Source organism: Dipteris shenzhenensis, chromosome 25, assembly GCF_047967505.1.
Source record: "Dipteris shenzhenensis isolate YYH24624 ecotype China chromosome 25, Dip_SZ_1.0, whole genome shotgun sequence".
Lineage (NCBI taxonomy): Eukaryota > Viridiplantae > Streptophyta > Polypodiopsida > Gleicheniales > Dipteridaceae > Dipteris > Dipteris shenzhenensis.
Window position 1 is genome coordinate 47,036,346 of NC_141620.1, and position 26,605 is coordinate 47,062,950.

Below are 26,605 nucleotides of genomic sequence, written 5' to 3' on the forward strand. Positions count from 1 at the left end.
AGTCTCTTAGTGGGACCAATGGTTTGAAGATGGAAGACATGGAATGGAAAGGAAAGTAGAAAAGCAACACTAGGCAAACATAATGGAAATGAAAGAATGCTAGAAAAGAAATCTACAACCAAGCAAAGTACTTACATGATCAAGAAAGGCTTGAGGCTTGATAGATTTGACATGAGAAAGTACAACGCCTTTATAGGATAGGCACACACACTCTAAGTGTCAAATGTATATGGGATAAGTCTCATAGTGACACATGGCACTTTAGGATATAAAGTAGTATAGTACTACTCTAGAACACACAAAGTCACTCAAATTGACTCCATTTCCTAACACCCCCCCATGGAGGAAAGGTGAGGGACTATTGGAATGGAACCAAGAACAGAACATGACAATGACGGTCATCAAAATTGTGCATGCTGGTCTAAAACTAGACATGGCTCCCACACAATCTCAGAGGCAAGTGAGCATGGCTCAGAGGCTAGTGAGCATAACATAAAAATCTCATCTAGCATGGCTCAAAGGCTCATCATGCATGGATGTATGATCAACTCAGAGGTCTAGGAGACCAATGCACCAACAAATAGACCTATCAAAGCCAAAACATATGGCTCCCACAGTACATCCCCTCCTGGCTCCAAAGACTAATAAGAAACATGGAGCCACACACCAAAAATAGAAAAGAAATACATCATTTTAGGAGGACTATCAAAGGCAAAGTACTTTAATGACTCAACACACATGATTTATTGCATTCATTTTTGGGAAACACCCCACGGCAAAGTACCCAAATATATCATGCATAGAAAGCAAAATCATGATCTCCATCATCCTCTAGATGCTGGAGACAGACAGTAAGAGCATGATCCTATGTCGGCTGGTCATCTTCGTCTGCATCATCACTAGTGGCGGATGCCAACCAACTGGCATGATTCTTCGATTGTTGTTGAGCAAGCTTCTGGTAGCACCTGTCCTCCATATGACCGAGCTTGTTGTAATATGTGCACTTGAATGGCTTGAATGTCTTTCCTCGTGCTAGTAGAGTTGATGGCCTAGGCCTCCATTTGCTGGTGGAGGCAAGAGCTTGTGTAGTATCTGATAAGTAGGATGGAGATTCTTTGTTGCGGCGATCCTTTTCAAGTAGAAGAGACACCATATCTTCGAATGTAGTCGATGCAATGCAAAGTACTTCAAGGGCATTCTCAAAGTGAGAAATCCCTTCCATGCTTGTCATGAGAACAGCCATTTTGTCCTCGTCATCCAGGCAACACTTCAAGTTGGAGAGTTGTTAAACTAAAGACATAATTTTTGCTATATGTGCACTCAAAGTATCAGACTCTTCCATTTTCAATTTATAAAATTGCATTTTCAGAAAACCCTTGGAGTTGGTGATCTTGTTACCAAATATATTCTCAAGGCGTGCCCAAATCGCCTTAGCCTTGGACTTAAAGTCGATGTGATGAATCAATGAATCATTTAGGCAAAGCCCGATGATTGTGATGGCCCTCGAATTGTGTTGCTTCCAAATCTTGCGTGTTTGAGGCTCCATTGATGCCTCAAGTGCTTCATCATCTTCGATGGCATCCCAAACATTCTCCTTCATGAGGAGGAGTTGCACTTTTTTTTGCCATGTGGGGAATTTGTCCCCCTTGAATTTTCCACAAGAAGAGAGTTGGTGGAAATCGAACCCATAAAGCTAGTAGCTAGGAGAGAGAAGAGTAAATATAGAAGAGGAAGAGCAGACAGAATGAGTAGATGGCGGGCACAAGCGAGCAGAGGGAGAGATGGCGGGCACAATGGAGCTGTAGGTGGCGGACAGAATAGCAGCGGGCAGATCAGGAGCGGGTGTACGGGCAGGATGTATGGGCTGTTTGCAAGCCTGTTGTATGACGCAACAGTCCATACAGTTATATGACTGGCTATATTTTTTGCCGAAAAAACAGTGCTAATTATATTACTTCGAGAACAAGATACAAAAGGTCAGCTTGTAGCTGACGGGCTGCGTTCACAAATCGGACACAGCCCTAAAAGGTAACAGAATAAATCATACTCTCACGGAGGGATAAGACGAGTATGAATGAACAGCCATCGGGGTGGTGAGTAGTGCCACCGAAGGCCCTGCGAAGTCTGCTCGAAGAAGAGGCCCTGTGTGTCCCAAGCCCGGAGGAAGCGTCTCCGCTTCTCCTGACCGGCCCGTGAATCTCCCTGAATCTGGTCCCACTGGCCTCTGAGGGTATGAATAATCTTGCTCCAAATCTCCGTCACGATCTGGGCAGTCGATAAGGAGGTGCCACCGAGGATCTGCGCGCAGCGCGAGGTCCAGATGTGCCACCCTGCAATGCTGCTAATAATCTCCCAGACTGGCTGTCTCTCCCGAACTCCTGTATCAGCCTCTGCTAGGTGCTGCAGGATACCCTCGAGCGGCCCCCACGTCCCCTGTGTGATAAGGAAAGTGGGGTCCTGCTGGCATGCCTCGAATAAGTGATGAAGACTAGGTGCGGTGCTGCACCAACAGAACGCGCCCCAAGTGATCAATCCTAGCTCTGGTGCTGCGCGAGTAAGAATCCCGAAAGTCCACCTCCACACTTCCTGGGCGCGAGTGCAGCTCCACAGGCAGTGTTTTGGTGACTCCTCATCCTCATGGCAAATCTGGCAGCATCCGTCCTGGCCTATCTGCCGCAACCAGCTCCCCACTGGAAGACCTTTGTGGGCAAGAAGCCACAGGAAGTATGAGATCTTCCGCGGCCGCCAGCTCTCCCACAAGGCCTTCCAGAATGCCTGCAAAAAGAACCTGGAAATACCCTGTGCATACCAGCTGGGCCGCTGGGTGGGGGGGCGGCTCTGCATCCTCCCAAGAACTCGCCTGCCCAGAGTCGTGCTGTAGGCGAAGAAGGAAGTCGGCCCCTGTCCTGTCACAATCTCTGGCCACCACCACTCTCCTGGGTCCCAATCAAGCTCTGACAAGGCCCGCCCCTCCCAGAGCCAGAGACGCCAAAGCTGCATCTGGTCCTGCTCGATGCTAGGATCGGTACGCCAGACCTTCCCCAAAAGGCCTACGACCCGAACCCTCTGCCATGGGAGTAGGGGGTCGATGAGCGCATCCTCTCTCTTGAGTCGTCCATCCCCAAAAACCGTGAAGAAGGAGATAGAGGAGTCATCCATACGTCCTGCGATCACCAGTGGGATGCCACGGGGGGTGAACTGTCCCAGCCAGCGGGCGTCACCAGGCATGAGGGCCTGAGGCTCAGGTGGAACCAACCAATCAGCTGGGATCGTGCCGTCGATCTCCGTGCGTCTCGCCTGGGCTCCACGTGCACCTCCAGCTGCGTTTGCAAGATCAGCCGTCTCCAGATGTCTGTACGTATCCCTCCAAACTCGAAGGGACCGGGCTGGCCCCCTCATCCAGCCATCCCACCTGATATGTGATCTCTCCCCCAACTGAAGGCCCTCGGCATCTCTGACCTGACCATTCCAGATAAGCGGCTGGCGATCGATCTCCTCCTGACAGCTAGGAGGGGACTGAATGAGACTGAGGCGGAGCCGCCTCCAAACCATGAGGAGGCTACGAACGAGTGGGGAACGGGGCGAAAGTGAAGATCCACCTGAGGGACGGTAGCCACTCTCCACCTCGACGCGGGACACAAGAACCGGCTCCCTGTTGAAATAACATCTTCCACGTCTGCCCCCCCGGGGTCAAACCGCGGATGACAAGCTTGCCTAACAAGGCCTGACTCTGAAGCTCTGGATCGATGACCCCCAGGCCACCCTCAGCCTGCGGAAGAATGACTGTCTGCCAAGCAACCCTGGCTCTGGTATCTCTGAGACCATCCTCCCCGGACCAAAGGAAGTTCCGAACCAGCCTCCTGAGCTGTGCCACGCTGGATCTCGAGAAACACCAGCAGGAAGCCACATACCAAGCCGTGGCTAGGAGGACCTGGTTAACTACCAGGGCACGACCTGCAAGGGAAAGCTTAGCAGTGCTCTAGAAAGCCAGCTTCCGTCGGATGGAGTCTAGCACCGGGAGAAACTGCTGAGCTGGCGTGATGTCTAGGCCAACCTGAAAACCAAGGTATCTAGCTGTCTGTCCCCGTGGAATCCATCTGAAACCCAAAAACCTCCCCCACTGAGAACACGCCCCGGGGTCTGTGAGAAAACCAACTGATTTGTTCCAATTGATTTTCGCACCAGCGGCCGAGCAGAAGACCTCCAGGGCCATCCGCACCCTCTCTAGCATCCTCTCATCGTCCTGGACATACAGGGCTGTATCATCTGCGTACTCCGAGTCTAAAAGCTCCGTGTCCTCCCGGAGTGGAAGGCGAACACCCTTGATCCCTGTAGACCTCGCCCGAAGGTAGTAAGTCATAGCCTCGACGAAGAAGAGAAACAGGTAAGGATCAAGGGGGTAGCCCTGACGCACTGATCTCTCCAAGCTAAAGCGCTCACCCATCCTGCCTCCAATGATGACCCTGCTAGAAGCTGTCCTGTACAAAGCTGAGATACCCTGAATCCAACCTGCTGGGAAACCTATCCGCTCCAGAGTCCCCTCCAAAAAGGACCAGTCCACTCGATCGTAGGCCTTCTCAAAGTCGAGAAGTAGAATGGCAAGGTGTGATCCGCTGTGCTGAGCCCACTCCGCCGCCTCTGAGAAGGTGAAGACATTATCCAGGATACTGCGATCCTGGACAAAGCCTGTCTGAGTGTCATGGATGAGGTCTAGGAGTAGAGGCCGAACTCTGGCGCTGATCATCTTGGCGAGGATTTTGTAGGCAGTGGTAAGGAGAGTGATCGGGCGCCACTGACGGATCTCCTGTCTATCTCCTCCCTTCGGGATGAGGCAAATCAGTCCCGAGGAAAGACTCTCTGGCATCTGACCGCTGCTGAAAATCCTCTGCAGAGCTGCAAGGAGGGGCTGATGGATCTGGTCCCAGAAGGAGGTGAAGAATGCCCAGGATAGCCCATCCTCACCTGGGCATTTATGTCCGTCGATGGCCATCAAGGCCTCCAACATCTCGTCCATGGTGAACGGTGCCAACAACGTCGTCTGCATGCTACGCTGGACCAGGGATGGAATGTGCCTCCACACCTCCTCACGGTCACGTTGAGTACGAGGGGCAAGCGGCTCCTGCTGGAAGAGGGTCCTGTAGAAGTCAGTGGCCAACCCCAAGACCTCCCCCGGATCCGTAACGATGTGACCATCCGCTGTCCTGAGACTCCGAAGCTGATCACCTGCAGCTCTTTGGCCATGCGTCCTGAAGAACTCCCTGCACATCCGGTCACCCTTCCGGGCCCAGAAGGAGAGAGAGGCGTGATAGGAAAACTCTGAGCGACGCTGGAGTGTCTCCTCCAGAAGGGCTCTGGCTCGAAGGGCCTGGATCCGAAGCTCCTCCGAGCCCGGGGAAGCCTGCTGGAGTCGTTGAATGGAGGCGAGGTCCCTCCGAAGAGCTCTCTCTCTGCCCCACCAATCTTGTCGAACCTGTAGGGCTGCGAGCTGGCAGATCTGGCTGGAGTCCTGCAAAGCCTGCGCCACCGAGCTAACCAGATCCATGCACTCGCCCCAGTCTCTGTCCCAAAGACTACAAATACTGCTGCGCACATCCTCCCTCGAGAAAATGGAGTCAGGAATCCGGCATGAGCGGGGGGGAAGGGACTGAGCTGCCGAATCTAATGATAAGAACACAGGCGCATGATCGGACAGTGTTGTCCCTGGAACTATACCCGCCTGACCGCCTCTACCGATGGCCCAATCACTAACATAAAATCTATCCAGCCTCTCCAGGAGTCTGCCTCCTTCCCTGCGGAAGCCCCACGAAAAGTCCAAGCTCCCGTGCCAGCGTCGGAAGGACGGGTCTCGCCAACTGTCCCTTCCTCCTGTCGCAAAGATAAAAGAGTCCCAAGCTGACTGCTCTGCCTGAGACATACCTGTAAACTCCGGTCCTCTGCCCTGCTGGTCCTCCAAGGTCTCCAGATTGTTGAAGTCACCTCCAATAATCCAGGAATCCATGTCTGGGAGAATCCCTGTAAGTGTCCTCCAGAAGGTGGCTCTACAACGGAGATCTGTGGGAGCATAAATGTTGAGGACTCCAACTCTGGATCCCTCCAGTTCCAGGCCTACCCAAAGGGCACGGCCTGGAATCAGCGTGCCATGACCGAAAACTCCCTGGGCTAGCTGCTCGCCCACGGAGGTACAAACACCACCACTCCGCCCTAGTGCGCCGATCGAGGGCTCCCAATAAGTGTGAGAACGTCCAGGGAGAATCTTCCCGCATCTGCGGGAGTGAGCCGCAGAAAGCTTGTGCTCCTGGAGCAGAAGTACATCCAAACGACCTATCACTGCTGGCTGAAGTTCCTGTCTCAAAATGAGCTTCCTAGGACCACGGGTTCCAGAAGAGTGAAACCCGTTCACATTCCAGGAAACGAGGTGTAGGCTCATGGTGAGGGCTGGGAGGCTGCAAACAACTGTCTGCTCGCGGTTGAAGTCGAAGAAGAAGCTGACATCTCGGAGTGGAGACGCTGACGCTTATGGGAAGGTTTGGAGGGGGAGGCGGGGTCATCCTGCCCGTCCTTCAACACCTTCAGCAAAGGCGAGAGGCCTTTGGTACCATGAACGAAAGCTTTCTCGAGCCAGCTCGAGATCTCTGAGGTGGTCATACCGTAGAAAGCGCGGAGTTTCTAAGGGGTCCAGGCTCTAACATCTTGGGGGAGGGGCCAAGACAGGGGGGGCCTGAGAATCACAATCAGTCTGAAGCGTTTGGCGGCACAACGCCACCGCAAGCGCACGTCACCCTCGGACCACTGAGTCTCGAGAAGCTGCCCAGCGGACGGGCCTATCCAGGAGCAAACCTGAGCATGTGTCTGCTCCTTGAGAGCCTCCCATACCGAGTCGTCTGTCCAGGTCTCGGTGCCGTCGCTAAGGAACGTGAAAGCAAAGCTAGGGCCATCCCTGGGGGCCAAGGCGGCTATCTTCCCATCCGCCCCTTTGCGGAGCAGGAAGATACTGATGTCGAGGCAAGCAGGGAAAGTCCCGAGGTCGGCCACATCCAAGTAGTCCCAGGCGCCAGATCTGTAAAAGTCGCGGGGGAGCTCTCTCTCCTGAAGCTGAGGCCCGTCGGAGTCTGCTACTGAGGGGCTAGCGGACAGAGAAGCCTGCTCCGGTGAAGGTGTAGACTCAGGGTGTCCTGCCAGTGGAGGGGGAGGGGGAGGAGGCTGGGGAATAGGCAACACAGACTCCTCAGGGGCGACTAGTGGAGGAGGAGGAGGAGGAGGGGGATCAGGGGCTGCCCTCGGCTGAGGAATCGTCGGTGCAACTAGATCTGCGGGAGAACTGAAAGAGGCGGGGGGGGGAGGGATGGGGATGCATCTGGAACTGGGGCTGAGAAGGAGGGGGAGAAGACTGAGGAGGACGAGGGGGGGGCTGAAGCTGCGGGTCGGGAGAAGTGGGGTGCAGATGGGGGATGGCCTGGGGCTGAATAGGAAGAGGCTGGGGAGAGGAGGAGAGGGGGACCTGAGTCTGTGGAGGGTGGGCTACCGTCGAAGAAGATGCTCTCCCAGGTCCCTGGGGCGGCTGCCTGTCAGGTCTCTGAGGTGCAACTGCAGGTTGGGTAACCTCAGCCTCTTTGCCTTTATCAGAAATCTTCTTGTTCTTTCCCCTTTTCCTTCTAACCTCAGTCCAGCCGCCAGCTAACTCTGGTCCGGGCTCCGGCTGCCTCTGCTCCTCCTGGCATGGCTGCCCAGAGGGGGGGGGAGGGGGCGGGGAGGGGGGGGGCGGGGGGGGTCGAGAAGAGCTGGCGAAGCATGGACAAACAGCCGCCAGGTGCCCGAAGCCGTGACACCTCAAACACTGCCCTGGCTGTCCGGTGACTACCATGCTCTAGGTGATGCTGCCGGCATCTGTCACGATCTCAATCACTGTCGGGAGAGTCGCAGGATCCACCATAGCCACACGGACTCGGGGGGCTCCTGCCGTAGTCACCACATCGGCGAAAGTATCGTGCATAACCCAGCCAAAGTGGGAGCCCAGGTCCCTGACAATCGGCCGTAGCTCAGCAGCAAGACTTGGAAAAACTAGCGTCACTGGATGACGAGGTATACGGAACCGAGCATCAAAGTCCGCCGCGCTAAATCCGCGGTACCATGGGACTATCATGACAATCTTTCCATCCACAGTCGTGGGGGAGCCAGCAATCAGGTTGCTCGCCACTTTCGCATTGGAGAGTTTGAGCCAGAAGATGCCCCTTCCCATAAGGGCCACCTCCTCAATATGGCCGTCCTCTAGCATGAGGGTGGACTCATGAGGGTGGACTGGAGCCAGTCCCTGATGGCTGATCTGGAGGGGGAATGTCCAATGACTTTGCCATAAACAGAGGTAAGGGCAAAGTCATTGGCAACCTCCTGAACCCGAGATGATTGTTGCTTTGTCAGGATGACGCGGTAGGCATCTGGAGAGGGAGGGTCCGTCTGGGCCTCCGGTTCCGGGCAAGGGGCCGCCATACCGCCAAGACAAACTGCGAGGCTTCCGATGAGGAAAAGGCTGCCACCCAAAAAAGGGAGGGGGGTAGATGCGGGAGGGTGGAGCCTGGGTGTGGCGGGAAGGATGGAGGGCGGGGGGCGGAGGAAGCGGGATGGGGGGGCAGGAAGCGGAGATGGCGCGGGGTGGAGGAGTGGGGGCGGGGATCGGGGGCAGTGGAGAGGAGGCGGGGACGGAAGCGGGGGCGGGGGAGAGGCGGAGTGGGGCGAGAGGCGGACGGGGGGCGGGGGGAAAAAGAGCGAAGGGACGGGGGAGGCGGAAAAAAAAAAAAAAAAGCGAGCGAAGGGACGGGCGGAGAGCGGGAAGGGGGACGGGAGTAAATGGAGGGGGGGGGCGGTGAGGCGAAAGGGGGCGAGGGCGGGGGGCGAGGGGTGGGTGGGCGGAGCGGGAGGCGGGGGGGGGTGTGAGTGTAGCGGAAGCGGGGAGGGATGGAGCGGAGGGGCAAGGGGGAGAGACGGAGCGGGGGGGGGGGGTGTGCGTGGCGAGGGGGGGCGGAGCGAGGCGGGGAGGGTGAGGCGGGGTGAGGGGGTGTGAGTGGAGCGGAAGCGGGGAGGGGTGGAGCGGAGGGGCAAGGGGGAGAGACGGAGCGGGGGGGGGGGGAGCATGGCGAGGGTGAGCGGAGGTGCGAGGGGGGGTGAGACGGAGGTGAGCGGGGATGGCGAGGGAGGGGGAGGTAGAGGTACGGAGGGGAAGGGGGAAGCTCGCAGGAGCTTACGGGTTCACGATCGACCGTCGAGCTGCCTACTTTATGACATGATAGAATAGGCAGAATCCTGAATTGTTGATGGTATATGATTGGCTATATGGCTGGTGTGGGCTGTTTGTACAGCTTTGTTGTATGTGCAGCAGCAGTGTGGGCTGAATGGCGAGCTGAGGCATGAGATGAAGCACGATCTCTTGTTGATGAAGCTCTCCAATGGTGAGGCTCAAGGTGGAAGAGAGAGGTTGAGCTCAAGATGGAATTGTAGAAGGAATTCCTTCAAGGGGAATGAGGGAGAGAGGCTTCAATGTCCTCAATCTCTTACCTCAACCTCTTGGAAGATAGCATAACTCTGATACCAAATGAAGATGCAAGACATGGAATGGAAAGGAAAGTAGAAAAGCAAGACTAGGCAAACATAATGGAAATGAAAGAATGCTAGAAAGAAATATACAACCAAGCAAAGTAATTACATGATCAAGAAAGGCTTGAGGCTTGAGGCTTGATAGATTTTGACATGAGAAAGTACAATGCCTTTATAGGATAGGCACACACACTCTAAGTGTCAAATGTATATGAGATAAGTCCCATAGTAACACGTGGCACTCTAGGATAGTTACTAAAAGTCACTCAAATTGACTCCATTTCCTAACATGGTTTACTATGGACTAGTTAAACTTGTAGTTTCTCCATTCGAGACCAATCTACCTCTGATAAGTCTGGTCCCGAAAAGGGGCTACCATTGGAAACATTGTCGCACAAATCTCGCAAGCGCAGGATACACTCTACTCAATCTGTCTTGCATAGCTAGTCTCATTTTGAAGATCAAGCCTTAGAAGAGGACTCCAAGGTAGATATAGGGCGCGACAATCTCCAATGGTGCCTCATCCAAGGTAAACGACTCTTGGTGTGTTGCTTTTCGAGATGAGTTGTAGATCCCAAGGTTGACCTTCAAATCAAGTGTCTCACAGAAGTTTGGAGTGCATCTTGCTAAAGGCCCTTTGAGCACTAACTCTAAGCTAGGTCAAGATCCCCCTCTTGAGATAAGGTAGCTGAACGAGAGGAGTCGTGATCCCTAGCTAAACAAGAGGAGTCGTAATCCCTAGTCTAAAAGGATTTCTTTTGCAATGCAGAAAACTACTCATAAAAATTTGAAAATAAGCGAGGGGTGAAGGAGAGAGAAGCTGAAATGCAAACTATAGCGGTGCTCTAATACCAATGTATGAAGGAGGCAGGGGCTGAATTGGTGAAGGCCAGAGATGGTAGGAAAGGGGGAAGAGGAGAGGGAAGAGGAAAGAGGAGAGAGAGAGAGATATATATATAGGAGGAAAAAGGGGTAGAGGGAGAGGAAGAGAGAGAAAGGGAGTGAGGGGAAGAGAGAGAGAGAGAGAGGTTGGGAGAAAGAAAGAAAGAAAGAAGGTGTATTATTGTCCACTAAAGGCCAAAATGGGCCCATGGGACATCAAGAACTCTGCATACAAGATAGCACAAAATCAACGTGCCACAAAGAAGAGAGAGTGTAGGCAGCACGTAGGAGGAAGGAGGAGGGAGTAGATAAGATTAGATGTCACATCCAAAAGTACACAAATAGGGGTGGATGGGGACTTATATAGTCCCTCCACATTTCCCACCTAAGAGGCCTCTAAAAGTCCTCTAAATTGCTCCTTTTGCCTGTGTCGAGATATGGTGCCATGTGCACATAGATTAGAGGCTAAGGTATGGTATAGGAATGTATTAAAGTAGCCACCCTAGGATGTGGACTACATGATGTGAGGATGTGGAGCAAGGACATCCACTAGGAGAGATGTGGATCAGAGGATCCCACAAGTATTGACTATTCTAAAGGCTCTCTCTATATAAGAATCCTATCATGTATTGTTGATATACATATAGCAATAGATTGAGCGTTTCCTATCTTATGTCTCTCTCATGGTGTTTCGATCCTTTTTTATTCCTGACTTTAAAATGGTATCAGAGCATAGGTCTAGCTCACCTTGATTACTTATGTTTTCTCATGTGAGTGATGTCCTTGAAATTTCCATCCACTTTTTGCCATTCATTTTCTCGTGAGAAAGAGGTCCTTCTTGAACGTTATTTCTTATGTGAGGTTCGTTCCAAGAGAGTTTCAAAGGTTGTGTGCTCTTTGCTTCTCCTAGTTTTCTGGTCCCTTGATTACAATCACAAGCAACCTATGGTTCAACAAAGCCGACTCAGCGCAAGCACAGTATAAGATCGAACGACAAGATCTCCCATCACCATGAAGCTCCTCCTTGCCACCTCGCTCTAAGTCCCAATGACACTGAGGCAACACAGCTGCAACAAACCACCGTGACAATAGATTAGATGCAAGGTGGCTCAGCAGAGGTTCGTCAAGGCAGCAATACTTAGAGGTCGTGACGACCAAGCCAGCCCCGAATCCTGACGAGCAAAGGCATCTCAGCAATGGAGTTGTCGTAGAAGACACCCGCCAGTGACGTTTAGCCTCCTCCAACAAGCCATTCTACGCACAAGCTCCAAGTGCTCCAAGCACAAGCGGCTCACAGCCAACGACAAGTATATTTGCAAGCCAGCTCCATCAGCCGCCAATCGACCTCAGCCATAACTCCAAAGCTTCAAACAAAGCTCCCAGCGACAAGTACTTGGTTTCGGCGCCTCCAACAACAACGAACGGCTAGCACTCTAGCACAATGCACAAAAACAACTTCAACTTGGATAAACACGACGACCATGGCAGCCATCTCTAGCAGACTATAACTCCTAGCGCCTAGCGAAGGCAAACGGCACCCAAGCTACAAGCTTGCATACACGATAGTAGCGAACACCTGTATCAATAGTGAGCACCGCTCGCTCCAGACGAGATCCAACACCTCTCATCTCTGTTTTTCTGCAGAATTCTTCAAATGCCATGTGGCAGATAGGAAGGTTATCTTTAATTGTGGTTAGCTTAGATCTTATTAGTTAGTTAGAAGACTGACACATGGCATAGTGCCACCTGAGCACAATGCCTCCTAAGCACAACAACCCTTGCTAAGCACAGTTTTGCATGCAGCATGTGAATCCCTGTGCCACATCATCAAAGGCTTCATAAAAACTTTAACAAGCCGTAACTTCCAATCCAACAATAATTTGCATGCGGTCTAAAAAGAAAAAATAATTGGTTTTCTGAGATCTACACGCCTGTCAAGTTAGTTTTGTTGAATGCAATTAGACATTGCTAAATTTGAAAGTTTCTTCAACTGGTAAGACCTTTGCAATGGGGCAATACGCACCCCAATTGTTAACAAGTTCACTAGGAAGGATTTCACACCTGGTCTACACAAATGAGCTATCTCTTGATGCATTAGAAGCTTTGGAAGACTATAAAAGAAGACATTCCCACTGCACAAAATGAAGCCTGGAAGGAAAAAGACGAAGCAGCACTATCACTCATTGTCTTGCACTTGGGTCCAAACATAATTCATCATATATAGACTCTAAGGATCATGCCAAAGATGCATGGGATGAGTTGAGCACAGAGTTTGGTACAAAAGCAAAAAACCAAGAAATTCATCTTAAGATTCAATTCTATGGTTTGCACATGTACTTCAATGAATCCATGGCACAATTTGTCAACAAAATCAAAAGCATTATGACCCAACCAGAAGTCATGAATGCAAAAGTAGGAGAAAAGGATGCACTTGCAATCCTCCTTAAAAGCATGCCTGAAGAGTACAACGCACTGACAACCACCTTGAAGAATCTTCCAGATCCAAAGTTTGAGGAATGTGCATCATCTCTTCTTGAGAAAGAAAGAGAGTTGAAGGCATTGACATCAGCATCTACATCAACACGTAGCAGCAATAATGAAGAACAAGCATTGTTCAGTAAAACATCAACAAAGTGTTACCATTGCGGAAGGATGGGTCAATATCAAAGTGACTGCAGACTGAAGAACAAACCAAAGTGTCACCATTGCAAGAAGCTGTGGGACACAAAGAAGAAGACTGTAGATTGAAGAACCAATAGGTCAACTATGTGGAGTCATCATCAAGCCTTGAGTAGAATGGCAATAACAACATGTATTGAGAAGCAAAAGCCTTTCCACCTTTAGCCTATATTCTTGTAATCAAACCTGACCACCTGCAAGTAGCCATGCAAGCAATCAGGGGAGGTATTGACATGTTGAAACCACACTTGACCACCTTAAGTAGCAATGTATGCACTAAGGGGAAGTGATGGATTTGTAACTCACATTTGACCACCTTGCAGTAGCCAATGGATCATGGCACCTAATGGAGGTGTTGAGATATGGTGCCATGTGCACATAGATTAGAGGCTAAGGTATGGTGTAGAAATATATTAAAGTAGCCACCCTAGGATGTGGACTACATGATGTGAGGATGTAAAGCAAAGACATCCACTAGAAGAGATGCGGATCAGAGAATCCCACATGTGTTGACTATTTTGAAGGCGCTCTCTATATAAAGAAGCCCATCGTGTATTGTTGATATACATATAGCAATAGATTGAGTGCCTCTTATCTTATGTCTCTCTCATGGTGTTTCGATCCTCCTTGATCCCTCAATTTAACACCCCCTTCATTACAAAGACATTGCAAAAGATAAGCATTATAGAGAATTAAAAATTTTTGAATACCAACAAGACAAGTACAATGTGATGGCACTGTCCACCCATGCACTCTAGCGTAGAGCTTACCCTAGATTGGAGGATGACCCTAAGGCAGAAGGTATGGATGCTCACAAGCATTGGATGCCTTGGCTCATAACAAGGTCTCCATATATAGTGCTACAAGTGATATGATAGGCGTGTCCAAGGCATGGTCCGTTACACTGCATTGACGCGGATCACTGCCGACATATTCACCATAATGCGTCCACTACCATAATGCGTCCACCGTCCACAGTCCACCAATGAAGACTCCTACATGTGGAATATGCATACATGGCGAAATAAGAAATATCAAAGGAATATTACGAATTAGCATTAACTCCAATTTAAAGCCCCACTATTTTCACGAGGACGTGAATTCTAACGTAATTGAATTTACACTTGAATACCTTGGACCTTGGTAGCACAAGAATTCCGGGAGTCCTGGTACGTGTATGAGGTTCACGGAATTAATTCCTAGGTAAATTGTGCACTTGTTGGTGTATTAATTGTGCCTTGCGGTAAAAATCCATTTGCTATTTTTAGCTTAAAATCAGCCAATTGTGTCCAGGGGCCAAAAACAACCCAATTTAAGTGCAAACTGGGGCCAGGCCAGGTCAGTTGCCAGTAGAAAAGAATCTAGAAGAGATTGCAACCTGCTAGAGCAAATTGCAATTTACTTTCTACAGTTTCCAAGCAAGGCTGGGGTAGATCTGGCCATGGCAAGTTGATTCTGAGGTTTGCAGGTAGTTCTGGAGTAGGTTTTGCATAGGCGATTTCATCTAAGGCTGATTTCTAGTTGCTCCAGGTGCCAGGAGGCAAGGGTGATTGCATGCAGGGATGAATCCTGCTGATTCTGGTGCCAATGAAGGGAGGGGATTTCACTAAGAGGGGATTTCTGCTGTTCCAAGAGCCAAAAAACTGGGCGAATTATTTTTGGAGGTGTTTTTTGTTGGTTTCTTGGTGTGGTAGCAGGGCGACTTGGCTCTAGGCTGTGTAGGTGCTCCTAGAGTGTGCCAAGTTAGAGGCGAATTGATGTGTGGCAGTTCTGGGCTGTACCAGAGCTCCTACAGGTTGGACAAGTTGCTCATTGGGCCTTCTGTGCTGTGTTTTTGCCGGCTGGTCTGTCTTTTGCTGATTTCTAACAGAGACCAGGCTGTGGATGCTGTGGTTGGTCTATTGTTGAGCAATTGAAGGCTTGCTGTTGAGATTTTGGGCTAATTCCAAGCTGGGGCTGCTTTCCAGATGATTGTGCGGTGACATTTCCTGCAATTGGTCAGCTCGTGTGCCTTGCTGGGCATTGCAATCCCCTGGTTGTTAGTCGAGGGGCACCGTAACAGCCAAGGGCTGAGTGTTGGCCTTGCTTCCATGGGATTGATGCCGTAACAGCTGGGTAGGGCTGAGATTGTTGGGTGATTTCCATTGCGAGAGATGGAGGCAGGTTGTCAAAAGGGTATTGCTATGGGATTGGATGCCTACATGGTTTTGATTGGCTGAGTTTGCTAGAAGCAAAGGCTATGCTGTGTTTTAGATGCCTACAGGGCTTGTTGTAATCTGTTTTCGATTAAATAAATAACAAAGAAATACCACAAGGGACACCAGCTGATTTGGGGCCAATCGGTGTACTGTGTCTTTGAGTAGGAGAATTGTATCTTTGTTTCTGTTGTGGATGTTTTGCCGATGGGTTAATACTTGCTAAATTTTGATTTCCCACCCTTATTTTATCAGAAGCAAGTTGCACCTATTGCACCCCTGACCATCTCCTTAACTCTCAATGGTCACAACAATGATCCCTTTCAGAATCTATGCTAGGATTCCTAACAAAGATACATACCAATGGCTTCTCCTCATAATGGGGGCCTGACAAATGTGCATCATACATCAATGTCAGATAAATGTTGAGAGGTGGGCATTGAGTATATTAACAAGTACGTTCTCTCGCACTAGTGACAATAAAACCGCAAACTACCCCAAAAGCCCATGAAACAATTTTTCCTCATAACACTAGGAGAGTAGGCAAGAATTTCCCATTGCCAATCTCGAGGATTGGCCCCCTGAATTATCAGCCTCAAAGCCAAAACCACAACTAGAGTGGTCTGCAGAGCTTGTAACCCATTGTGAGTAGCATATGCAAATTCCTGATCTATCAACTCTCTTTTTCCTAGGCTGAGATTGCTTAGCATTGTTTATGGGCCTGCATTCAATCTAGGCATATTTGGAAAGTCCCGTCATAGTTTGACTCTAACCTGTAGGGAGCACAATGTGGATAGCTTGAGCAGCGCATGCTTTATGTACCATTCAATGGACTTTCTCCACTCTACGTTTTGAGAGACCTTCACCTCTTTGACGACTAGTAAACAAATCAAGAACCAGTTCTCATAATCTTGAAGCAGAGATGGGAAGAAGGAAGAATATAGTACAAGAAGACAATCTCTATAGACTATGCCAATCAAAGACATTGAGGACGAGCAGCATGGCCCCAGATATATCAATATAGCAGCAAGGAATACTTACTTGGTTGCCACAAGTCTATATAGCGTCTTTAAACAAGCAGAAAAATATTACATGATCATACGTTGTGTGGATAAAATTGTAAATATGTTTTTTACTTGTTGCATGCTGATGCGTAGGTGCATAGCTATGTACATAGCTAGTGGGTGGTGGCTTTGAGTTATGGACACTCTCATAAGAACTCCATGCTGATGCGTAGGTGCATAGCTATGTACTCTATACTGATGTAGATATCTTCTTGAGATTGTAGACACTTTTGCAGGGACTCTCAGGATATGGTGATAGAGCAGTGTGGGTGCATCAGGCACTCCAGAGCATTTAGTGTGAGATGACATGTCTTTCATTGTTGTCCTGTATTATGTTTATCTTGCCATGAGTGGTTCCCGATTGTAACGCAAGTGAGTATTCATATGATGGGTTGTGGGCTTCATGAATGTGCGGTCATGTGTGAAAATCAAGCACTAAGAGCTTGCTTGAAGGTTGTGTATAAAGGTGTGCTTAAAGCCTAAGGTTGGGGATTAAATGGATTGGGACTAAGGTTTGAGAAAAACCTTTGAGAGTGGTAAAACTATGGGCTGACGTGGTTTTTTTGAAGTAAGGTATCCATGCATGCAAGGGTGGGCTACGTGATGGCGGGCTGAATCTTCTAGAGCATGAAGGTGGCAAAGTACGTGGAGAAGGCGGCTGGAAGATGGTCCTGGAAGGGAAGGATGGGTAGAGAGAGAGCAGAGAGTTTCTTGTGGAGGAGGCGTGTGAGCTTGCAGGAGGTGGTCGTGCGTTTTGGACGTGGCTCTTTGTTGGGAGTTTCTTGATCGGGGTCGGTTTGTGCTTTGGAAACTCCTCGACTGTGGAGAGCTTAGGGACTTGGCTGGGTGTGTTGCTACTATGAAGGCCTAGAGGATAGTAGATGACAGAAGGTCATGAGCTTCGGGTGCTTTATGAGCAAGAGAAGCCGTGGTGCTGATTGTGATCACATGACGGGTTATGAGTGCTCTTGATTGAAGTCTTGGGAAACTTGGCCACGGGATCTCAATAGCAGAGGCTTGGAGGAGACAGGCGACGCGAGTCCAGGAGTTCCAAGAGAATTGTGAGCAAAAGAGCAATCGTAGAGCTTGTAAAAATTACGTGAAAGAGAGGAGACGAGCTGAAGCAGGCTGATAATCACGTTCGGGCCTATTGGATGGAGGTGGGGCGCCCTTAATACATGAGTTGGGAGCTTCATGGAAGACCTTGTTGAGCTTTGTGAGCAAAGGCATGGCTGTGGAGTTGGGAGCTTTGGATCGTGGCTTTGCTGTAGGTGCAAATCAGTGTAGCATTGTAATCATAGAAGGAGTTCTCTGAGAACAGGAGATAGCTGGGAGTTTGTAAGTATGGATTGCTTTGGGTAGGAGAAAAAGCCACGCTGACACCATGATACATGAAGAGTGCAGGCTATTGCTCTTACTGGGAGTTCCGGACTGAGGAGAGTATCTGTGAATCAACTATCCTTGTATGAAGGTACAAACAGGGGACAGATATAACAAGAAGCATCGTTGGTTTCTCAAGTTGGTGGGGAAGCGTTGCTATAATAGAGGCTTGGGCAGAATACCTCGGGTGACAAAGAGTATACTCCGTGAACAGTAGGAGAAGCTGTGGCCTGTGTAAGCAGCTTCTAGGCCGGGGGTGATGACAGAGGGTGCTGAACGAGAGCACGGGCTGGACAATCATGTATAGAAGCTGGAGTACCTTGGACTGAGAGAGCATGAGCTGCAGCAAGAATGTGGTTTGGGCTTGTAGGAGATAAAGAGGCTGAAGATGTTGCTTGAGGTGTCTTTTGTGTGGGCTTGTATGTGGCTGATTATGAGCTACTGCTTAGTAAAAGCTTGAGGAATAGCTATGGTATGATTTTCTGCTGGATGGACTGTTGGCGACATGAAGCTATGAGCTTGGAGTATTCTATGAGCAAGAGAAGGATATAAACAGTAAAAGTAGTTCTGTAAGAGCAGAGATGGCGGGCTGCATCATTTCTAGTACTTGATGATGATTTTGGGAAGACATGATAAGATTTTTGACCGTGGCCATTTTGTGGGTTGATGTCTTGAAGAGTCAGGAAGATAGTCTTCATGTGCATTGTGGGTTGGATGCATTTGAAGCTGAATGTTTTCTGAGTTATTGAAGGAAGAACTCCACTTGTCTGAACTGTATAGTCCATTGGGGTTTTTTTCTGAGGATGTTTGGCTTCTGGGAGGAATGTGGCCAGAGTATGAGTTGTATATAGAGGTGTGTAGAGGCAAGGACTCTCAATGAAAGACTTTTACCTTATGATTGTGTTGATTACTTGTCTTAAATGTGGATGAGGGTGGCTGTGAAGGCGGTCTAAGCTCTACTGCTTTTGTCCATCCAACGTCAAACAAGTCTTGATTCCACCACAGTAAATAAAAAAGTCTTGGCTAGCCGCATAACTTGGCAAGCTTGGTCAACAAAATGGCAAAGAACTTGGTAGGCTTGGTCATGCATAAAAGACAAAGAATATGTATTGGTTCGCCAACACATCGATGTTACTATTATATCATCTCTCTCTCTCTCTCTCTCACACACACACACACACACACACTTTTTTTATATAGTGAAAGCTTTGATTGATTATATTACCTCTCTCTCTCTCTCTCTCTCTCTCTCTCTCATGGTGTGTGTGTGTTCAATTCCCGTGCTTCGGATGAGTCTATTCGGCTCCTTGGCATTGTTGCTACAAAGTAAAAATAGCTCATATCTCATATCTCTCTCTCACACACACATGCCGAACCTGTTCTCTCAATGCCAATTCCACTCAATACGAACCTTTTTCTTAGCAGAATCTGGACAGTGATGGCTGCAAATTTGACTGGGTAACCCCACCGTTGGAGTGCTATAGTAAGGGAGTACTGAGTTCTGAAAGCAGATACGTCGCAGTATACTTGCCATAAGCATTAATACTTTAAAGGGCTTGTCAAGTTACTGAGCCTCCACGGTACTTGCAAACCTGGATGGCCTTGTCCTGCTCAATGACTCATCTCCATGCCGTACCCATTCTGAGAGACGCCAGGGCTTCTGCCACTTCCATTTGAACTGTAGCAGCCACTGCTGATGGCTTCTCTTCCACCTTAAGAGCTTTCCAGTTTGTGTGTTCATTTGCCTCGGCCCTACAGGCACAACCTGCAGCTTGACATACCCACAGTTCTATCCTTACTCAGCACTGTTGTCCTTGAAAATTTGATATAACATCCTAATCTAAATGTCAAAATCTGCTGCCATCAATGTTAAAAAATTTTACAGCACGGAAGCATATCTCAGGATATCATCTGAACCACGGAAGCCATCCAAGAACAAAATATGCAGAAAAATCTAAGAATACTTCAAAGTTAGCTTAAGCAGATGCCAAAATGTTTGAAAACGTGGACCAAACCCAAAAGAAGGGAAACAATAACCAGACGATCAATCATAGAAGGTCAGAAGATTTCAAGTATAAACAGTTCTAAAATAGAAAAACACAAGGTTATTGTGTCAATGGCTTCTCCCATGGAGATCACAAACAATCACTTCATACGAAATTTAATGATGTATTTACAGAAAACAGATGTGAGCAATTTTGGCAATTCCCTTGTGACAACAAGTACAATATGTTATTCTAGTAAAATCTTAACCCATATTGCATCAGGCTTATTATCCTCATCTTTATTTTGTCAAGTGCTTTCACAAATTATCTTTCTTCATTTATGAAAGTGACGCGTGACCCTCAAATGATAAATTTACAAATATTTGAAGAAATTAAAATCCTCCATTCATAAGTCCTACAACAAAAGTCAGATTGTTATAGCTTTATTTATTATCGTTTTATTATCACAAAATCATTGACAGAACGCAATAAAGTCCATACAGTAAGTTGGACATGCCTTTTCAAGGTCGTATTGATAGCCTACATTTGCATTAGAGCATGCATTAGAATAGCTTTCTGTGAAATGTAATTCTCGAGAACCAAGGCTCTGTAATTGAGAGAGACTCATTGAAAGCTCCTCTATACCACAAGCTATTGCAACTTCTGAACCAACCTGTAAAAAAAAAAGCAGTGACTATGACATATAGGCTCATGATCCCTCCAATGAGATGCTTCAAGTCTGTGTCTTACCAGTTCTTACCTTAGTAGATGATGTAATGGACTTTGCAATAGCTTGATGTCTTAGGGGTTGCTTTCTGTCAACCTCACTTTGCCTCAACAATTCTGTTAGCTCACCAATTTTTCCCTTTAATTCTTTGTTTTCAGATTTTACATCCCAGAGTTGACACCTGGAAGAGAACCTTCACTTGTCAGAAATCATCATAGTTAGTGTTTACATTAGAGCTTCCTCTCGGAGAAGAAGAATCTGCTTCAGAAATCAGAATGTGGAGTCATCAAATGTATTTTCTTCCTTCAGACATATTTCCAGAGGACAACAATCAAGCACCAAAACATCTTTCCACCAAAGAAAACAGTATACTAATTTGAATTTACCTAGCATATACTGATGTATTGAAAAGGTATTGTAGCAAGCTTTTTGCATCCCCCATAGTTCTCAACTGCTGCCAGCGACCACAATTGCTAGACACTCGCTCACGTTCTTCTGCCTCTGAAAGCTCTGAAGCCATTGCAACCAGTGTATTGGAAGATGTGTCCAACATACTCTCCAGTAGTTTGATTCTTGCTTGCCTACCATTAGGAGTGATGAATGAGTTGGAAACAACAAAGACTTCCCATAGAACATTAAAAAACAGGAAAAAGCAAAGGAGATGAAAAAGATTGATTGAATTGTTAATCTTTCTGATGACAAACATGGCCCCGATGAGACCGGGTGCGTCAATTTTACCAGCAAAAACCTATGAGCAGGTTTATCCGAGCATGTTTTTTAAGAGATTTAAAAAATTTTCTCTCTTTAGGAAACGTGGTTTTTACACTTTTATTCTCACTAGAACTAGATCCCTTTATCATAAAAATATACAGACTAGTCACTCATTCATTTTTGCATAACATAAATTTTCTTATTTACAGACATCGCTTTGTACCCCTGTTATTACCTTAAAAAAGTATTGAAAAATAATTCCTTTAAGAAACATCCCTCATAATCATTCTCAATGTAATAATACTATATATATATAATTACTTATTAACACATTTATATCATATGGCAATATCTTTCTAGTGTTTTTATAGCATAAATAACAAGATATTTATGGACATGTTTCTAAAGAAGTTTAAATTACTGTAAGCAAGTATTAACTTGGGCTTATATATCACTCTCATAAAATACATGTAATATTAAATACTATATATGCAAGATTTTCCAAAATATAACCCCATAGATGTGCTCAAATGGGGTGTTCCGATCAATTTTGTGGTTGAATGACTATATTTGGACATTGGATGTGAAAGTTATGTCACTTTTAAAAGTGCTGTGTAAGGTAGTTTCACCAGTGAAACTACCTTGGAAGACCTACTTCAAAGGGGTTTCGTTGGCAAAACTACCTGGATGGCTTGCTTCAATGAGTTTTCTTTGAAGAAACCCTTTCATGAAGATAGGTTGAGAGAGGTTTTTTAATGTCACCGCCTATTAAGTAAAAGCTGCAAGAAGGATTATAAGGGAATTTTCATAGAGAAGTCTACTCTATATGTGGGTTTCTTCAAAAGCCATCCCATTATGTTCTAACCATTCCTAAAGACTCACGTAAAGATTTGTGTATAAAATAGGCATTGCTATAATACTTTGCATATTTCTAAGTGAAACTATGTTTTCTTTTGATCCATTTTTGTCATATTTTTGCATAGTTGGAAGCCTTTTTTTTCCTTCGCTTGAACGCTCAGAAAATTCATATGTATCAAGCCTGAGAGAGAGAGAGAGAGAGAGAGAGAGAGAGAGAGAGAGAGAGAGATGATCAAAAGTCTTTGAAAGACTGAAGGCTCTATGAGACTAAAAGAACCTGATACAATGAGCTGAAGGGGTGGAGCCTCTAAGTAGGCATTGTTATCTGAAATTTTATTTTGTTACTATTAGAGGTTCTTAGCAGGTTTTAGTGACATTGTATAGAAGGCTGTGTTGGGTTGTATTGTAAATCCACCTCCACTATGGAGTCAAGAGGGAGGTGGGGTGTCAAAAGGGCTTTCAGATGGGATTTGTTTCATGTCAACTTGGTCATTGTAACACGAGATATGCAATTAAATGAGTTAGGTCTAGGGTCATGTACCCATTGGGGGGGGAAGGGAGGGGGGGACGGGGTACAGTGGTTTGATTAAGGAGTGTGAGACTTGGTGTGACGTCCATTGATAGGGAGGGACTCAGTCTTGCTTTTCTCCGGTACATTGTCACTAGTTTTTCAGCTTGATGCATATGAGAAAAGAGCATGTTCCATTGTTGTGGCTTCTACCTCTACCATCCAGCATGCAGCGTTATGGCATGCCAAGTTTGGGCATGTAGATTATGACAGCCTTATGATATTGTAGAGGCTTAACATGGTTGATGCCTTGCCTCGTTTGGAAACCCCTCCAAACAAATATGTGAGGGCTGTAAAATGCATCGCTTTTCCTTCCCAAGGATGGTGTAGTCCGGGCTACACATAAATTACATCTCATCCATACTGATGTTTGTGAACCTATGCACACTTTGTTCCTTGGAGGTCATCTTTACTATATTGCATTCATAGATGACTTCACATGTTTTACTTGGGTCTTTGCTCTTAAGAAAAAGTCCAAAGTTTGCAATGTGGTCAAACACTTTGTTGCCATGGTTGAAAATCAATCTGAATGCTGATTGCAAATCCTCCGTCAGATGGAGGGGGGAATATCTATCCAAGACATTGCAATAATTCTTTGTTGAGAAGGGCATTACACATCAGTTTACACTGAGGTATACTCCTCAACACAATGAGAAGCCGGAAAGGAAAAATCGGTCACTTTCGTAGATGGGGAGATGAATGCTAAAAGCAAAAGGGTTGCCACACAAATTTTGGATCAAAGCCATTATGTGCTCGAATAATATTCTAAGTAGGTCGTAAGCCCAATGTCAACTACTTCTGTACATTTGGTTGTGTAGCATATGCACATATGCCTCAAGAGTTGCGTTGCAAACTTGATGACAAGGCAAAAAAGTACATCATTGAAAGCAAGGGGTGTAGACTTATGATCCCGCGACCAAGTAGGTTATCACTAGTTGGAATGCTATATTTGCTGAATAGGTAGATCTGCCCTTTGCTGGTTTTGAAAAAAACCAAGGTCCTTCTGAATCCTCTAATGGGCTGCTGGCCATTTCCTTTGATGCTGCACCTAATATGCCAATGTAAAGTCAGAATTTGCAGCAAGATACTCCAATGGGTGATGCCTCAATTCAGCCTATGGCTGAGCCTTTTTCTCAAGAAGATATTGATGATGCCGTAGCACATGAAAGAATAGCAGTGTAAGAAAGTATAGCAGTGCATGAAGCCAGATCAAATACCTCGTTGGCTGCTCCGCACTTTTGAGGAGAGCAAACTTTCAGCACCAATTTCTAGCCATACACGGAGTGGCAGTATCATACTCGAGGCAAATGAGCCTGACAATTTTGATGATCCACAAGACAATTGATGCAAGCAATCCAAGTGGAGATTGACTCCAAGAAAAACCACACTTGGGAGTTGGTGGACTTGCCTACTGGTAAGAAGGCAAGTGGGTGTATAAGCTCAAAAGCCCTTCCGGTCGCCTCCTAGTGTCCTTGAGCTGTTGTATTTCACTAGACATGGCTAGCTTTTTATCTTTGAGGCAATACTTTCTGGTTTCCATGTTGTTTTCTCCTTTCCCCATTCCTTTCTTTTGGCCTTCTCTTTCCCCCATTCTTCTTGCATCTTTGCTCCTTGTTTCTTGATTTCATTCATTCTTTTATTCACATGTGCTTTCTCAGTCAATAATGCCACATTGGTGTCCTCTAGGCTGTCAGTCTTCTCTTCTTGGGTTTTTGACAGTCTGATGCAAATTTCGATGGGACTTGGTGTCATTGACTACTTCTTGGTATCTTGAAGGTCCAGGTCAAGTTGGGGAGTGTGACGCCACCTTCTCGCAGGGCCTTGGGCCACCTTGGACTTTCTCTCTGCACGTAGAAGCTAACCCAATTAGGTCAAGGCCTAGGGGATCTGCTCACAGCTCCTACCACAAGGTGCGGGCCTAAGCACATCCCTTTCATGGCCCCGAGGGGCAGTGCCTGCTCCTGTGAGAGAGAGAGAGAGAGAGAGAGAGAGAGAGAGAGAGAGAGAGAGTTTATTAACCTCTACAAAATACCTAAGGGTCTACGAGATTGAAAGAAATCAGATACTCTAAAACCTAAGGGTAGGGCCGCTAATGGGCTCCTCTACCTAAGGCTAATGTCTATGACGATAAATAAAAGAAATATATCGCACTATCACTGCTATAAAAAACTACAAAGGGGGGGACCAAACACCGAGGAGAATCCCCTGGTCATTATCAATTGGTCACCCACCCTCGAGTGATTGGACCTGTGTATGCAGTCTATGGGAACAACACGACTGGACAACTAAGGAGAGACAAGAGCAGCTCACTTAATAGTGGCTCAAGATCTAGCGAGGGCTGGTATCGAGAGAGAAAAAAGGGTTATAAAGCTGTTGTCACTCGGCCTGTGTGGGCCCATCTCTCCTCCTCTGTAGTCTCCCTGATATGGCCCATTGCCTCACAAGTGCTATCGTTACTTCAGTGGTCTATCTCCCCACGTCGAAGAGAGAGGATATGTTTGTGGCTCTCATGTGAGAGTCCAAGCGAGGCCAGATATAACGAGTCATGTCCTCTGGCTCTCTCTTGCGTCTAATCCCCTACTATCCTTGGTTCAAATCACTCAAGAAACATTCCATGATCGTGCTTTAACTGGGCTCATCTGGTCCCTCATGTGCCCTCCTTTGTGCCCGTATGAGCTGATCTCTATGTCTCTTGGCCTCAAGAAGGAAAATAGCCACCCTCCAGTAACTTGGATGTGCTAGGAACTCTTTGATTGGGCCACAACCAGTGTTGAAAAGGCAATGGTGTCATCCACGGATCTCATAGTATTAGCGCATCTAAAAGCATAGTGATCCTTTGTCTCGGTCTCCTGCATATCACATAAAGTGTAGATCCGTCTCTCATATGGGATGTCCTCTGCTCGTCTTGTCTCAACTCATAGCCTATGTGAAGATAACCGAAAATGACCCATTAAGATCCTCAATGCATGTGCGAGATGAATCTAGGTGTATTCCAGTGGTTCGATGAACCCTCCTCTGAAATCTGTCATCAATGATCTCTGTAGAAGCTAAGTTTCACCGAAATCTCAATAGGCGCTAACCAAGTCCACGTGAGACCATATACATATATATACAAACATATATATACCTATATACATATATATATATGTACATATACATATATATATATATATATATTATATATATATATATCTACATACATACATATATATATATATATATACATATGTATATATATCTACATACATACATATATATATATCTATATACATAGGTACATATGTTATACATATACATATATATATATATATATATATAGGTACATATGTATATGTATATGTATATGTATATGTATATATATATATATATATATATATATATATTTATATTTATATATATAGGTACATATATATATATATGTATATATATGGGTACATATGTATATATGTATATATACATATATATATGTATATGTGTGTGCGGTTGAATAATCTGGCCTGGCCACAGAATAGCATGCCAATCACAAAGCTTGAGAGGCATGAGTTTTGATTTCTGAAAATTAATTTTAAGACCAGCTGCCAACCCAAAATCTGAAAGGGTATCCATCAATAGGCGAATCTCCAATGGGCTGTTCTTTAGCATGAAGAATGAATCATCTGCATAGGCCTGCGCTATGAAGGGTCGTGAACCAGAAATCTGAAGCCCCTCTAGCTGTCCAGTATCAACCATGTGATCCATATAAAGAAGCAATGGATGTGAAGCGATGGCATGAAGCAAGGCACTGAGAGGACATCCTTGTCGAACCGAACGTTCGAGAGTCCAAGACTCAGACAAATGTTTCCCTATAAAGCATTGTGCAGTAGAATTTGAATAAAGCCAATATATGACATTAGATAGCTTTGGCCCAAAACCAAGTTTTTGCATGATTTGAGAGACATAATCCCACTGTATTGTATCAAACGCCTTTGCCA

At 46.8% G+C, this 26,605-nt stretch overlaps 1 protein-coding gene across 1 annotated transcript in view; it reads right to left on the reverse strand.

Annotated features, from left to right (window-relative positions):
• The window catches only part of LOC147885969 (kinesin-like protein KIN-4A), a 220,312-nt gene that overhangs the window by 47,610 nt on the left and 146,097 nt on the right, over window positions 1-26,605 (reverse strand). The window contains exons 24-28 of the mRNA XM_087396260.1: window positions 20,884-21,078; window positions 20,531-20,678; window positions 20,288-20,443; window positions 19,378-19,550; window positions 19,197-19,286 (exon numbers count right to left, since the gene is read on the reverse strand). Coding sequence (XP_087252386.1) covers window positions 19,197-19,286; window positions 19,378-19,550; window positions 20,288-20,443; window positions 20,531-20,678; window positions 20,884-21,078 — 762 coding nt within the window. The remainder of the gene's footprint in view (window positions 1-19,196; window positions 19,287-19,377; window positions 19,551-20,287; window positions 20,444-20,530; window positions 20,679-20,883; window positions 21,079-26,605) is intronic.